This window comes from Cibotium barometz, chromosome 18 (genome assembly GCF_041138505.1).
Source record: "Cibotium barometz isolate CiBa-2024 chromosome 18, ASM4113850v1, whole genome shotgun sequence".
NCBI lineage: Eukaryota > Viridiplantae > Streptophyta > Polypodiopsida > Cyatheales > Cibotiaceae > Cibotium > Cibotium barometz.
The window spans coordinates 13534211-13551333 of record NC_141063.1 but is presented as its reverse complement, the minus strand read 5'-3'; the positions used below and the strand labels follow the sequence as shown (position 1 = coordinate 13551333).

Genomic DNA, 17123 nt, shown 5'->3' with positions numbered 1-17123 from the left:
CATCTTGCTCATGTACCCCAATGGAGTGTCTTCCATTGTCCTTCTCCAAGATAATCTTTCCAATGCTCCATTGTTCCATCTTGATCATGTATCCCAATGAAGTGTCTTACATTGTCCTTCTCCAAGACTAACACCACGTCTCCTCAATGCAAGAAATGGTTGCACACTCAGTAGGGATGGACTGCACACATCGTAGCATTCATTATATGGAATGCATACAAGGGTAGACAAACCACCTTGGATCCTTGAGCAATTAGCTTCAAGAGAAGATTGTATATTCCAAAAGTCACCAAATGAAATATGTCCATGGACTTATGTACTTGGGTCCCTTTTCACACTACACTTACTAGTGGCCTTTTACACTTGACCATGGCCTTTGGCCCATACAATTATATATAAGGTATGTGTAACCATGTTACAAACCATCCCTTCCATTGGTTTCGTCCTCGAAACCATAAAAAATTAGCTCATGAAATGGAATGTAACTCCAATAACCATGTAGACCATATTTAGCATATAATGGCCTTGATGTATATGGCCCCAAATTTGCCCATGATAACATAGTGCCTTCTATACACCAAAAACTACATAATATGCTCTCAAATCATTCCTAAAAATGACCCCCAATATCAATGTGTAATTCATATGAAAGATTTCTTGCCTGAGAACTCAAATCCTCCACTTATAGGGCCGCCTAAACTATAATAATAGTAAATTCCAACAAGCAAATAGCTTCCATTTGGTAACAATATCCCTCATGATATGTATCCAAAAGCCCTTCAAACCTTTCCAACATATAATCGAGCTATCATGAAGATTTCTCAAGAGGTAATCCACACCAATCATAGAAGTACTCTTTCTCGTTTGCCCATTATACTCTCCGGCACATATTCAAATTTTCCTTCTTCATCCACAAGTGGTAGCTCATCAAAAACTTGCACCTCCGGTCCAACATAAGCCTTCAAATGGGACATGAAATACATCATGTATCTTGGTAGTTTATGGAAGCAATAATTGGTATGCAATCTCACCAACTCTCCTCAAAACTTTGTAGGGACCATAATAGCAATGAGCTAATTTGGTATTGGTGTTGCCCTTAAGAGAATCATATCTTGATTTAGTGATTCTTAAAATCATATAATCCCCTTCTTTGAACTCTAATAGTCTTCTATGAGAATCCTCATAGTGCTTCATTCTTTCTTGATCTCTTGATGTTGGCCTTGCATTGTCTTCTCTTGATGTTGGCCTTGCATTGTTGAAGTATTGCTTGCATTCTTTCCGCCTCTTCCTTTATATTTGGATTAATAACCTCTTGCTTGATTACCACCATTGGTATATTGATCTTATGCCCATACAATGCCTCAAATGGTGACATGTTAATTCTTACATGATGAGTACTATTGCAACCAAATTCAGTAATAAGCAAGGAATCATCCCATGCATATTGTGTCTCATGGCAATAGTGTCTCAAATAAGTCTCCACCCCCTTATTCACCCTTTCCATTTGACCATCGGTCTCAGGATGATAAGTGGTACTAGGAGTCAACTTGGTTCCCATGGTCTCAAATAGAGTTTTCCAAAATAAACTCATGAACTTAACATCATGGTCACTAACAATTTGCTTCAGCATACCTTGTAATATGAACACGTACTCCACAAATTACTTTGCCACCATAGATGCCGTGTACTTAACCTTTGTAGGGATGAAATGTGCTACCTTTGTCAATCTATCCATAACCACATACAAGCTATTCTTTGTGTGAGGAAGTCATGTGATAAAGTCCATAGCAATGTGTGTCCTCTTTCCCTCAAAAATAGATAAGGGCTAAAGTAAACCCCCGAGCTTATGTTTTGGATCCTTATTGAATTGATAAGGCATGAACTTTGACACATATATGTTCTTCCACATCACTTTCCAATAAAAGCCATTTCTTATCTTTTCATAGGTATTTCCGTAATAGGAGATGAATGCATTTCTTCCATCTCTTTTTACTTGTATTGTGATATGGGCACAAGATAGACTCTTTTCTTGTAGTACAAGAGATCATTTTGCTTATATTCTAACATGGGCACAAGATAGACTCTTTTCTTGTAGTGCAAGAGACCATTTTACTTATATTCTAACATGGGCACAAGATAGACTCTTTCCTTGTAGTACAAGAGACCATTTTGAAGCTTAAAATGAACTAAATCCTTATGAGAACCATGCTATAATTTCTGTATCATTTGTGACACTTCCTCATCCAAGAGATACTCTTCTTGAATGTCCGTGATCCAATCTTTATGCACTTCGGAGATGGCCAACAAAGAGCATACCAACATTCTAGGTAGAGTATTAGCAACCACATTTTCTTTGCCCTTTGTGTATGTAATCTCAAAATCATGGTTTGAAAGGTGGTTAGCCACCACCTTTGCTTAGGAGACAAATGTAGTCGAGAAAGAAATTACCTCAACATTCGATGAATCACTTCTCACATAAAAGTGACTCCCATAGAGATAGTGGTGCCACTTCTTGATAGCATGTATAATAGCAGCCATCTCTTGATCATACACATGCATTTACATTTCCTTGTCACTCAACTTGCGGCTCTCATAAGCAATCACACTATGATCTTGGTAAAAAACTGCCCTAATTCCTTTTTCGCATGCATCTGTCCTCACCATGAATGGCTTAGTGAAATTCGGGCAAACCAAAATAGGCGCTGATGTGAGAATCTTTTTGAGCTCCTCAAAGCTCTTATTTGTTATTACATCCCAATAGAAGGCTTCTTTCTTAAGCTTATTGATGAGTGGGGCTGTAATTTCTACATACCTCTTCTCATGAATCTTCTATAAAAAGAAGATAAGCCCAAGAATCCCCTTAGTTGAGTTGTATTTATAGGTGTAGGTCACATTTTCACACACTTAACCTTCTTAGGATCCACTTTAATGCCTTCTTTGCTCATAATGTACCCAAGGTACTCCACTTCTTGAGCCATAAAAGTACATTTTTCTCTCCTTTGTATACAAGTGGTTGCTCATCAATACCTCAAGCACTTCTCTAATATACATCAAATGCTCATCCTCTAGTATGCTACTATAGATAAGGATATTTTCGAAGACATCCACACAAACTTGAAGAGGAAGGGTTATAGTATTTTGTTCATTAATGTTTGGAAAGTAGCAGGCACATTGCATAATCCAAATGGCATAACCATAAAATGAAATAGCCCTCTTTCAGTTCTAAATATTGTTTTGAACTCATTACCCTCCTTTATTCTAATTTGATGGCATCCTGACCGCAACTCAAGAAGTACTTGGCATCCTTGATTTCATCAAGAAGATCATCCATACAAGATATGGAAAATCTATTCTTGATGGTGACCTTGTTAAGATCACGATAGTCAATGCACATACGAAATGTCCCAATGTCTTTCTTCTTTACCAAAAAGCACATGAGAAGCAAATGGTGATTAACTTGGTTCCACCCACCCCGTATCCAAGAGTTCCTTAACTTGCCTTACCTCTTCATCTTTTTCCACCTTAGAAAGCCATTATGGAGACTTATTGACCGCCTTTGCATTTGGTTCAAGCTCAATACCATCAACATCTCTCTTTGGAGGTAAGCTTTTGGGCATTTGAAACAACTCTTTGTACTCTTTCTAAAAGCTTAGCGATGCCCTCATGCATTACTTTGTTATCTCCATTAATAGCTTCATCTTTAAAAGTTGTAATGCATAACACACTCCGTTTCCATGAGCTTCTTCTTGAGTTTGGTGCCATTGATCAATGTCAACTTGGAGAAGTAAGACCCCTCAATGTGATACACCCTTGCATTACTTTGTTATCTCCATTAATAGCTTCATCTTTAAAAGTTGTAATGCATAACACACTCCGTTTTCTTGAGTTTGGTGCCATTGATCAATGTCAACTTGGAGAAGTAAGACCCCTCAATGTGATACACCCTTTCTTCATGCAGAAAACTCATGAACCCTTGCTGCAAATTCATGTTAAAAGAGCTAAGTGTGGATAACCAATTGCAACATCATGGCTCCATGTCCAACACTAATAGATCAACTTTGCATGTGTATTCATTTTGTAAACATGACATCCACCTCCTTGCAAACCACTGTACATTCTCCTTTGTTCCATTTGCTACTTGAAAGATATGCGAAGAAGACAAGGAAACAACTTGAGGTTGTTCAATGATTTTTAATTCACAAAACTATGTGTGCTACCACTATCCACTAACACATGTGCCACCCTTTCATCTATTGTAGCTTTGAATCTCAAGGTATTTCTACCCTTGCAACCAGAATATCCATTATTAGAGAGTGAACACAAGGTAGCATTACACTTTGATGAATCCGCAACACACAAAGTAATAGGTAATCCATCGTCATCATGAACTCCACCGAAATTTTCCTTCTCCTCTCGAGGCAACATTTTTCCTTCTCTTCTTGAGGTTTCACTAATTTTTCAAAGGTTGAGCAAGCTCAACATTTTTCCTTCTCTTCTTGAGGTATCACTAATTTTTCAAAGGTTGAGCAAGCTCCCCAGACAAAGCGAACATGCCTTTTCCTGAGCATCAAGCTGTCATTTGAATACTGCTAAGTGGTTGCTAAGCAAACCAAACATTGAAATAAGGAGTTCTCTCTCTCTCTCTCTCTCTCTCTCTCTCTCTCTCTCTCGTTCACCTTTTCCGAGTTCAAGTCCCACCGTTGGTCGTATATGCCCTTGTGTTGCATTCTACTACGTTAATACATTGCCACATTCTCTCTCTCTCTCTCTCTCTCTCTCTCACCTTGCCACATGGAAGGGGAATGGGCAGGTCTATGAGGGAGGCATAATTTAATGGACACTCAAGATATAAATGAATATGAACACTCAAGATATAGTTCTAACAAAACTGCACATTTATTAAAGTTCGCATAGGTTCAGATTAGAGTGAAACTGGTAGAACACCCATCAGGAATCAAGCTTGGTCCCATTAAGGGACCCCTACAGAGATGTGCACATTAATGAATAGCAACAACGTGATTTCACAGAATTATTTTTTTGAGAGAGTGTCCGAAAAGCTCAGGAAACCAGGAAAATTTCACCCTTCAAGGAAGCTAGTAGACAATAAAGAAGGGCATGATTTAAAGATTCTCATGACAACTTAAAACAAAATTGTTCATAAAATTTGCATGCTTTATAAAGCCACCAAAAGAGTAAACTCTTGTGAAGGCATGAGTAGCAACATTAGGACACCCAGCATCACATGGTGGAAACCTCAGGATCTGCTGCTTTTGCAACAGGTCAAGACTCAAGAGAAAAAGCTGGTTATTGACTAGAGTGTCTTTTTTTCAAGAAGTTAACTTATTGGGACAAATTGGAGACTCCCAAATGAAGGGGGCTCAAAATGAATGGAGGCTGGGATCAGTCCGTGTAAATGGGCAGCAACATCCACGCAATTGACACCTCTATATACACACATAAATAACTGATAATGGTGTAGTTTTTTCCTTTTGCCAAATTGATCATCAAAGGCATGGCTGTTGAGGCATATCATCCTAATCACTTTTCCATGCCTGTAGCATAAGAGAAGAGCCAGTCAAGCCAACCAAATCATGGGCAGATCTTAGACTCCTTGCCCCTGCTAGCTTCATCACAGAAATGCTCCCATTCAGGTCTCCAGACCACTTCATTGCAGCTGATACCCCATCAATCTTGCTGTTGAATGCCCTCTGAAGCCCACTGCAAGCTTGGAAGATGAAGACTGCGTTGCTTAACCCATTGTTAAAGAGCCAATTGTGCACATCCCAGAACACTTCTACTGCAGCCCCATCGACAACCACAGTCTGATTGCCTCTGAATTTCCACTCCAGATTCTTCACCTGCACAACCAGCTGCCTGTCTACCCTTATAGTCAAGTAGGGCTCCTTATGTGCATCAGTTTGGCACTCTATGACTATGTCATGGGCCTTGCCAGACTCATCAAACCGCGCCTTTGTGCAGAAGAGTTTCTTACCAAAGATGTGCTCTTTCCGTGACAACAGAGTAGCATCTATAATGGATGGCCTTGCCTTTGTTCTCTTATAAGCCTCCTTACTCTTGTCACCCAGTAGAAGGACCACTTCTTCATTGCATACTACTGCAACATAGAACCCATGTTGGGGCTCAGGCCCACACACATACTTCGCAGAGGACAGGTCCCAGTAAACCCCCACCTTGCTCCCACTGACCTCAAAGCTCTTCACCCCTTGCTTCTTCCAAAACGACCATGGGTTCATCTTCACCTTGCATGAATACTGGCATGATGGGTCGTCCACTGTCACACATAGGCCGTGCCCCTTAGCATTCTTTACCCATGTGATGGTCACATGCCTGCATAACCCAGCAAGCTTGGTCTCGTATAAGCATGTTATTAGATTCTGCTGCATCTTCCCCTTCATAAGGGGTACTTGGACTTTGGTTCCGGAAGGGCTAGAAAGGACATTGTCTGGCATTGTTATAAGAATGGGACGTGCTCCGGTGTGCTGTTGGGGTGAAGGTTAACAGATCGCATGCCCAACCAGGTCCCAGGGTGAGTGCAGGATAATGCATCCCGGTATGGCTAAGGAGTTGGGTACATGGAATGCTGCCAAGACAGGGCCCAGGAAGTGCATTTTTGATGCAACCCAAGGGTAGAAATATGCTAAAATTGTTGGACGTCTGCGTGGCTATGGAGTTGGGGTCTTAGCGAAAGCAGGATGGGGCAAGGAGGAGGAGACAGGGGGGGGTAGATAGGGCCAGGTTGGGGACCTGATGCTGCTAGACAGAGGGGAAGTGGAAGGTAAAGGGGTCATGTCTGGGGGTGCAAAGAGAAGCAAAGGCTAGGGGACCAGAGAGGGGAAATGCGAAGAAGGGATGTGGAGAAGAGGAGAGAGACAATAATGGGGTGTGGGCAGCACACAAATGGGGTGTTGGGGGGGAGGGTGGGAGTGGAGGGGCCATAGGCATCACAAAAACCAGAGAAGTGGAGAGTTTAACTGATGTGATGAAGAGGTGTTTAACCCTCCTCTTCCAAGCCTCAGCCCCTGGGTTCACAACATGCTTCTCTTTGTCAGAGTTTCCAACGCAGTAAGTGTAGGTATAGCGGCTGGCCAGCTTGTTTTTTGCTTGTTGATGCATCATGAAACCCACCCTTGTTGTGGGCGCTAGCCTGTCTTCTTGCTTGAAAAACACAGTAAAAGCTTATCGAAGGCCACATCAAAAAAAGGAAAAAAAAAGCGTGTAAATACTTTAAACCCCACCTTACTAATTACCAACTCAATTTAATTTAAATTACTCCAAACCCATGATTAACTAGTGCCCGCTTGCCCACTCGCTTAATTCTGGGATTAATCGACCCAAAATCCCATTCATTAACAAGAGCGCAGTAGGTTGATAGCTTGAAATCCAACCGATTACCGAGTCGCCACAACCTTAATTTTGCTTACAAGGATACTAAACCCACATTTCTTGGACTGATTAACTAGTGCCCAACAGCTTAATTTTGCTTGAAAAGAACAGTAAAAAACAGATATCGAATCACTACGATATTTTTTGGCTCATATTTCAACCTTTTGCCAGCTAAGAGACCGTTCGTGGATGAGCATAACTAGGCTATGCATGCCCCAAGCAGTACCTGGGAGCATGATCCAAGCATTTGATGGGCCTCTTTAAGCAATAATTCTATATTGGGCTCATCACAGTTATATATAATAATAAATAATTTGGTCAAAACATTGGAAATCACAATCGATAATTGGTGGCATCATGGCTGTTGGATAGTTTTTGTAAACGTTTAGGAGTAAATCTAAGCTAATTTGGCCTTCAAAAATAAGCGATTCAGCTGCTGTCAGCAGTGCATAAGAATTGAATCAATAATAATAGCATATATATATATATATATATATATAATTTAGATATCTCTCTATTACAAGCTCTGTTTTTGACAAAAAGAAAAATACAACAACTGCCAAAGTTGAGCGTGAGGTTGGGGTTTGTGCAGGGTGTGCTCCAGTGGTGACTGTTGAGCTGTGGAGTTCCAGCATCCAATGATCAATCAGATATTTGGCAGTTATTTGTCATAGATACATTAATAATTTAATTCCAATTTTATTTGAAATCTAATGATCAACCACATGGTGCTAAATAAGGTAAAATTAAAGCTCCACTTTAAATTACTAGCCTAGGATAAGAATTGGACCTTTAGAAGTATAAAATGTACCCTTGGTGAGAGTCGTTGATAATACATTTATTAAGGTTAGGCAAGTCTTTTTATTTCCTACTGGATATCAAAAGGAGGCCAGCTGGCTGGTGGGGTTACAAAAAAAAGGACAACTCAGCTTCTGAGAGAGAGTTAAATGTGTGTGTGTGTGTGTCCACAACACTACTACAAAATGGACCCTCCTTATGTTCTTTTTGGTTTTTGTTGAGACCAGGTCTCTCAAATGATTTCTTCCAATAAAACATGAAAATAGTGTGTTTGTGTGTGTGTGTGGGGTGAGTGACTATTTTTTCACTTAAACAAAAGTGTGGAGGGTGACTGGTCATGCTTTCAGTGGGATTATATACAAAAAGGTTTGTTACAAAAAAAGGAAAAAGAAAATTTGACATGGGGTGACTGGTCATGCTTTCAGTGGGATTATATACAAAAAAGGTTTGTTACATAAAGAAAAAGAAAGCTTGACATACACACAGTACCCACCTTTGCCTTTAAAGAAGAGTACCTTCTTTTTTTTCTTACTTTTCTTATTCATTTCACTAGCTTAACCAATGTATTATTATCACTATCTTAATACATTTTTATATGCTAGTGTGAGAATCTATACAAGGCTTGCCGCGATCGGCGTGTAGCTCAAGTGGTAGAACCGTCGGGTTCCATGAGGAGGACTCGGGTTCGATGCCAAGGGGCTTCACAACGGATGGCAGCACACACTCCTAGTTTTGTAGACCTACCCATTAGTAAGGCCATCCTAGTTTTGATCAAGTGTCCAAATCCACCTCTAACATCGATTTCTAGCAAGGCCCTAGTTTTAGCCAAGTGTCCAAATCAATGGGGACTAATCCAAATGAAAAAAAAAGAATCTATACAAGGCTTGTGTGCTAAAAAAGAAAAAGAGGTATAGGAGTGTATCAAAAATTGAGGTATAGGAGTGTATCAAAAATTGAGGTACATTAGTGTATAAAAAACTCTTAAATTTGAAAAATACCCGCAAATTTTTCACTCAAGGTTTCAAAGCTCTTAAATTTTGGGAGGTTTTAGTTATAACTGCCTCCAATTTTTGTGGATTAACAAGAATTATCTTCAATCTTTGGAGATTAAGGTTTTAAACCATTTGTGCCAAAACTATTTTTCACACATTTGGAAGGGCATTTTCAAGCAAGCACAAGTTCATTTCAAGTCTTATGGCCCCACACACTTGGCACCTTCTCTATATTCTTTCTTGTTGTTCAAGGGAGAGAGAGCCTCTCTTCGAGTAACATATTTTAAGGAAACATACACACTTCTTTTTCACTCTTTATAAAGCCAACAACTTGAAGAAGATAGCTATACTAATTAAGAACTTTACACTATTATAGCATTTTTGACAATTGGCTCAATTCTTTTTTAGAATCTCTCAACGGGCTATTTTGGATTTTCGTATGGAAATTTTTTAAAGGTGAGGCATATATTTCTCGTTCACTTTGCATTCTCAATTTCTTCCACTCCCTACTTACATATCCTATACCTATGGCCCTACCTAGGCCTTTCTCCAAATTGGGGGGTCGATGTGTGTCCACCTCTAAAATTTATTTCACTTTCTTGTGGCATTGAATGCATGTAGGTGCCAGGCCACTTCAAGTAGTAAAGTGCACAAAACGCTAGATAAGTATGAGAGAAGCCTCCCTCTCTCACACACACCTCCCCTCTTCCCTTTAATAATTACATGTAGTAAAAGTCTTCAAACTACACATCTAACATTAAATCCTTAACATCTCAATGTCTTGCAATCACATTATGTGTGGATATGTAGCCCATCTATGCAAAATATGAAGTTTTAATGGTTAAGATGGCAATGTCTTATAATTGTAAATTTTGTGTCTCTGCATGTGTGTGTATGTACACATGCATGTGTGTGTGTGCTTGCATTCACTTAGATGCATGCAAAAGTAGAATTTCAAACCTTTATTGTGTGTGTGTGTGTGTGTGTGTGTGCGCGCGCGCGCGTGTGCGCTCGTGCACATGTGTGTGGTGTGTCTATTAAGACCACTTGCACATTTTAAAAAAACATACATATATGGTTTAGGGGATCCATCTTAGCAGCCATAGTTTTACCAAATATATTTTTTACATGTAACACTCATCTTTAGCCCCATTCACTATGTGCATAAGGTAAAGTGCAAATCCTTATCATTGCAATGCCTTCTAATAGCAGTATGCATGGCAATGTGTATGTGTGTGTTGGTTTCTTTTTTTTTTTGGGGGGGGGGGAGTGGGTGCATCTCTGTACACATGTGTGTAGTAGCACACTCATTTTGCATCTAGAGCAAAAGCAATAAAATTCTCATAAGATAATTTTATTGCTACACTCATGCGTGTAGCACACTCATTTTGCATCTCTGTACACATGTGTGTAGTAGCACACTCATTTTGCATCTAGAGCAAAAGCAATAAAATTCTCATAAGATAATTTTTTTAATCTAAAGACACTTGCACATTTTCAGCTACCATGAATAATGTGTGACCTTTCACCTCATTTGACCTTTCTTACCATGTGATTTTACTTCCCTTACAATGGAGCCTACACTGTTCCACTAGTACAAGACAAGATCAGTATGGAGCCACTAGTAAAAGGGAGATTTTCAAGATATAAATATACATATCTACCCCCCCACACACACACACCCACCCACCACTACACACACACAGGTGTTCGAGAAAAACCGGAGTTTAGTGTAGTTTGCACTTGCATACTTTGAAAAATACCTTTAAGTTTAAAACTTGAAGGTGCAAATACCTCTAGATTTTGAGAAGGTATAGAACAAAAACCTAGAGATTTCAAGATTTTCCTTGATAGATAAGTTCACAAATTTTAGATAAAGGTTTTCTACTTTTTGGGAAAATACTTTTTTTCTAACACTTATACACACACCCGCCCGCCCGTACGCGGTGCACCCAACCAAAAAATTCAGTATAGGGACTCATGGCAAAGACAAGTACAAAGAGCTATAGTTCAAAAAGACAAATCCAAACAAAATCAACAAAAGCAACCAAGTTCCCTAGTTTGGATAGCTAAAGCAAAAAAGCAAAAGGGGGGGGGCGGGGGGGGGGGGGGGGGGGGGATCCCATTAAGTTGTAAAGTTAAAAAGTCCTACCACTATGCGGCGTGAAGTGGTGGCGTGCATAGCGGCAGCCGCCCGTAGTCTTCCCAGTAGGGTGGCCGCCGCCGCCTCCGCCGACGCCGCCGCCTCAAAGCCTCGCGACTTCCGCCTCTGAGAAAGCCCTCTTGTGAGTGCCGCCTCTGAAGCCAGCCGCTTGTGTGGCCTTGTGTGGAGCCGCTTCTGTTTGGTAGCCCTTTGTGGCCTTCCTTGTTGTTTGGGCGGGCTTCCTTTGCCGTCACGTTTTGTGCCGTCTTGAAAGCACTTGAGAGAGTACCTCCAAAGCCTCCCTCCCTCAGGCAAAGATTTCATGTGGGAGAAGTGTGGAATTATGAAGATCCCGATAGTGGTATTGTCTTGCTCAAAGTTAATGACTCAGGGAGTCATATGTGAGTGAGAAACTCCTTTTTATGAGTAATTTGTGTGGCCCATCACAATTCATAAATGCTTTGGGAAAAATGATAATATCATTGTGACGCTTGCACCTTTCTTTTTTTTTTTCAATAAAGGCATTTTTATTATTGAAGAAAATCGAGACAAGTTACAAAAGTCGGGCTGACATCAAATAGCGGTCAAGGCCATTTTCAGGCCGAGACTTCTCGCTTGCACCTTTCACTTTGGGTGTACTTTGCATTGAATTGAGCTTTCCCACGTTCCCAATTAGAGATTGAAGAAATAACTCTAAAAGAAGCTCATATTTCAAATGATCTCAAGCACTATACACATGATGGGTGTAGGCCTTCAAAAGGTGGAAGATCTACAAAACCTTTGCATTGCATTGAGATTTCCCAAGTTCCTACTTAGATATTGAAGAAAGAACTCTAGAAGAAGATCACATTTTAAATGACAAGAAGCACTATAAACATGAAGTGGGTAAGCCTTCAAAAGGTGGAAGATCTACGAAACCTAAAAGGCCACAATAGCATGAGATTCATCAATAAAGTTCAACTAACGAAGAGCATAGGAAAGAGAGATTATCACTCCAGGTGGTGAGCTTAGTACATTTGTTCTTACTTCTCAAGTGAATAAAGTAAGAGAGACCACTAAAAATTTTACGGTTGTTAATGGGAATATTTATACTCTTTCTAATGAGAAGGCCCATCGTCAACCCCCACATGGATCCATTAACAACTTCCAAAAGACATGAAGTTGCACTCATGGAGTTCTTTGGGGGATGAGGCACTCTTGATTTCGATTCTTTCAAGAGTGATTTCAAAATAATTTTCATTAGAGTAAATAGGTAATGACTTTTTGTTGTTTTTTTACTTTAGAGTGTTAATATATTTAAATGGTAGGTTTCTTATATGTAAGTTGCTTGCAATCACACAAGGTGTTCATGAGGATCCAAGAAGTGGTGAGTAAAAGACTTAATTAGAACTCGTGGAAAGAAGTTTCACAAGATTACCCAAAGTAGAGCTCACTTAATGCATTAAAAGACTCTTTTTAATCATTCAAGGAGTGGGTACAAGTTTTCTAGTGAACTATGTCTAATTCTTTATGTAGGTTTTTATGATTTGTGATTTTTTATGCATTTATTCACTTATGTGGTGCATAATTACCACAATGTGGTGCAAAACTTAAAGGTAGCACATAATTTATAGTATTATAATTTTTATCTTTCGCAAGCCCCACTCTCTAAGAAAGGGTGAATTTGAGAAGTGATTGATTGTTCACAAAATTTTGTGGTGCACTTAGAGCATGCCAAACAAGAGAAGACATGTCGCCTTCTTAGATAATTTTTTCATAATGAGGGTAATGAATTGAAGGCTTTCTATAGCCCTGTCAATGCCATGAAGGAAAGAGTTTATAAGATAACATGGTTGATGTTATTCCTAAAAGAGAATGTTCATGGTTTCTTGGATATCCCATATGGATTTACTATAGCATTTTTTCATAATGAGGGTAATGAATTGAAGGCTTTCTATAGCCCTGTCAATGCCATGAAGGAAAGAGTTTATAAGATAACATGGTTGATGTTATTCCTAAAAGAGAATGTTCATGGTTTCTTGGATATCCCATATGGATTTACTATAGCATGGTCAACAAATGAAAATAAGGCATTTACTTATGGAGAGAACCAAGATGAAAGGAACTTACTTATGGAGAGAAAAAATGATGAGAAGGAATTTAATATAGCGGCTATCCTATATGGATTTAATATAGCGGGGTGGCCAACAAATGAAAATAAGGCAATTTACTTATGGAGAGAACCAAGATGAAAGGCATTTACATATGGAGAGAGAACAAATGATGAGAAGGAATTTACTTATGGAGAGGGAACCAAGATGAAAGGCATTTACTTATGGAGAGAGAACAAATGATGAGAATGAATTTACTTATGGAGAGAGAACTAATATGATACAAACTTTTAAGAAAGTCACCACTTCAACCTTTGGAGAATTGACATCTTTCATAGCACTAAGTGAAGCAACATCATTAACAAAAGAAGTTTTCATTCACAATGCACATATGTAGCTAAATAATTAAGTGTCAATGTGTGCACTCTTAAATGTACATATATAGCTAAATAAATAAGTGTCAATGAGTGCCCTCTTAAATGCACCTATACTAAATTATAAGCTCCCTCTTAAATGCACATATAGTAAATTATAAGTTCCCTCTTGAATGCACATATACTAAATTATAAATGCCCTCTTAATTGCACATATACTAAATAACTAAGTGTGAATGAGTGCCCCCTTAAATGCACATATACTAAATTACTTAAATTTATCAATGCTAGATAGCTATATATCATCATATACCATTTTTAAAGGTCTCTTATAAGCAAAAATTTGGATCCCATCTTGACGAAATTAACTTATAGTATACAAATTAGCCCAATAAATACATGGATGATGACGTAGAACTAATAAGTCACAACATCAAACTTGAGGTGGCCTTGGGAGACAAATGTTGAAATACATGGATCTAGGCCAGGCTATGGTGGATGCAATCTAAGCATACACATAATGTTAAATGATTAACACTAATGAAGATAAGACTCAAGTTTAGTTAGGTTACAAATTGAGATTTGTACCCATAGAAAGACTTGAGAGCTTGCATGTTTTCATTGCTTGAAAATGATCTTTTTATATGAGGAGGGTGCATCTCTTACAAAATGTGCTCATGTGGGATAATGTCCAAGTGTGATTTGGTGCATGCTCTTGATCTTGGTCCTCTAATAATACCTTGCCCTCAATGTGGTTGGATGTGAGTTACAAAGGATCCATCCCTCACCCTTAGTGCAACATGCTACTCAAGGTGGTCAAGTGTGGTATTACAATATGTCATCACCCCCTGCATAAGTTGCTACTCTCAGCAGGTGGTCAGGTGTGATTGGGGATAGACATAGGCTTGGGTAGTGAGGTTCATTGATTGCTTGGGTAGTGAGGTTCATTGATTGCTTGTTTTCTTTAGAGAAGTGAGTTGCTAGAGCTCTCCTTGCTTAATGAAGACTCCTTGGTGCTAGCTTCATGCTTCTTCTTTCTACTTTGTTGATGTTCTTGTCCTAGCTCTTGTTGATCATGCTACTTGGCTCTTGGTTAGCTTCTTTGGTAGACTGGATGCTCTTTGCTACTTTGTATGGTGCGAGATGCTTCATGATTTCTTCATTGAGGGCATTTGATGAATTATGTGTGGATGTCTTGCTATGTGCCTGCTCATCTTATGTACTTGTGCTTTGGGCATGCATAGGCTACATATGTATGCACCCTTGCTTTGCTTACTCACATGCATGTACCGATTTCTAGTTGTCACACATGTTCCATATTTTTGTGGTCTCATAATGGCAGCGTTTATAATTATGTTTGGTACTTTGTTAATGTGATGAAGTTCATTTAATTGCCTAAAGGTTCCCCAGTGGCTTGCCTTTTATATCATCAAAGCGTACAATATAAGTGCATATGAAGTAGTCCTTGTTAAAGACTTTTTTTTCCTTTTACACCAAGGTTTTACAACCTTATCCTTTAGGTTTTTCAAACCACACAAAAAACATACTATCCACTTGGATCTAATCTCACTGTTGTCATCTGATCTTGCCATCTTCATGAAGCTATGGAGATTCCCTTGGCTAGTTGTTCTTGGTACTGCATAAAGTGTTGAAACAAATAATCTTCATGCCAGAAGGTTTTGCGTGCTACTTTTTGCTTCTACAGGAATGCTGCTATACTGATTATTGGTGGTTGAGCTTGACTGAGAAATGGCTAGGCTGTCAACTACTATTGTGTTGGGTTTAAGGTTTTACTACTAATGCTAATTTTCTTAATGTTTGCTAAGGTTTACGCCTTCAGGGAGCTGCTTTGCTAAAGCTATGGATCCTTGAGTTGCTATACTTGATTGCATTATTGTGTAGGGTCGAGTAATGCACAAGATTCATCCTTCACTAACTTGAAAACTTACCATTGTACACATGAGACAGAGTCCTCTTTCTCCCACTCACAAAGAATGCCAAGCAAAATACTAGAGATAAATCTCACCTTCTCACTGATGCGGATGAGAAAACCTTAATTGTCTTAAGAACCAAATTATTAAACTAGAGAGTACTAACACTTGGTAATTATCCAACCATAACCATGGCACAACCAAGCTCTAGTACCATGTTGAAATACATGGATCTAGGCCAGGCTATGGTGGATGCAATCTAAGCACACACATACTGCTGAATGATTTTAACACTAACAAAGATAAGACTCAAGTTTGGTTAGTGTTAATCCCATTTTAGATTAACAAAGATGCTCCTCCAATTGAAGACATGGGTTGTAATTTGATAGAAAATTCTAGGCGATGGGTTGTACCATTGACCACGCTTTCACCCACCCCATGGCCCCCTATCCAGAGATGTACCTGGAAGTTGCCGATGGTGAGTCTTTGGTGCAAATGTTCTCCAGTGCATGAGTATGGATATGTCCTCATGGAACAGCTGCTACATTAACATAGCCTCATGGAGCAGCTGCTACATTAACATGGTGCAAATGTTCTCCAGTGCATGAGTATGGATATGTCCTCATGGAGCAGTTGCTACATTAACATAGCCAAAGAATAGTAAGCTATAAGCTTACTAAATATATAATGGCTATTGAAGATCGTCTCTGGAAGGTGTTAATGTGTGAGATGGCTTAATCCGTGATATGGCTTAAATCATGAAAGTGCAGGTTCTTAAGCCATGAGACGATAATTCGTGAGAAACTTGAACTCGTGAGATTGCAGGATTTTTTTTGTTTGGCCGTGAAGGGATATTCCGTGAAATGGCCTAATCCCATGAGATTGTAGGTTTGTTGGCCGTGAAGGGATATTCCGCAAAATGGCCTAATCCCGTGAGATTGCTCGTTTTTTGGCCATGAAGGGATATTCCGTGAAATGGCCTAAACCCGTGAAAGTTGATCCTGTGAAAGTGCAGGCTGTAAAATGGTATTCAGTGAAATGAAATTCTGTGAAAAGGAATTCCGTGAGATGGAATTCTATGAAGGGTAATTCCCTGAGATGGAATTCCATGAAATTGTGGGTTTTGACCCCGTAAGTTGCGGTTTTCACCTCGATGTTTTTTTATTTTGATCGATTTTATGGGTCAGCTAGGGCATGACTTGCGAGCAACAAGTTCTTGTGCACTTATTTTTCACATAAAAGCTTTGTTATTTTGTCCTTGATGCGCTCATAAGTCTCTTTGCAGACGTGGATATTGATTCTTGAATTTGTTGCTCAAATATTGTCGAGGCAGTAGGTAGGACTGCTGGTTGTTTTCTTGAACACGCAAGCTCTTGTGTAGGTGTGCTAAA

The 17123-nt window shown here is 39.3% G+C and overlaps 1 protein-coding gene across 1 annotated transcript; it reads right to left on the bottom strand.

Moving 5' to 3' along the window:
- Nucleotides 1–5064: 5064 nt before the first annotated feature.
- LOC147628965 (uncharacterized) lies at nucleotides 5065–8010 on the bottom strand. The gene has a single exon (XM_086812145.1). It carries the CDS (start codon nucleotides 6468–6470, stop codon nucleotides 5535–5537), a length of 936 nt encoding a protein of 311 aa, XP_086668271.1. The 5' UTR covers nucleotides 6471–8010; the 3' UTR covers nucleotides 5065–5534.
- Nucleotides 8011–17123: the final 9113 nt, after the last annotated feature.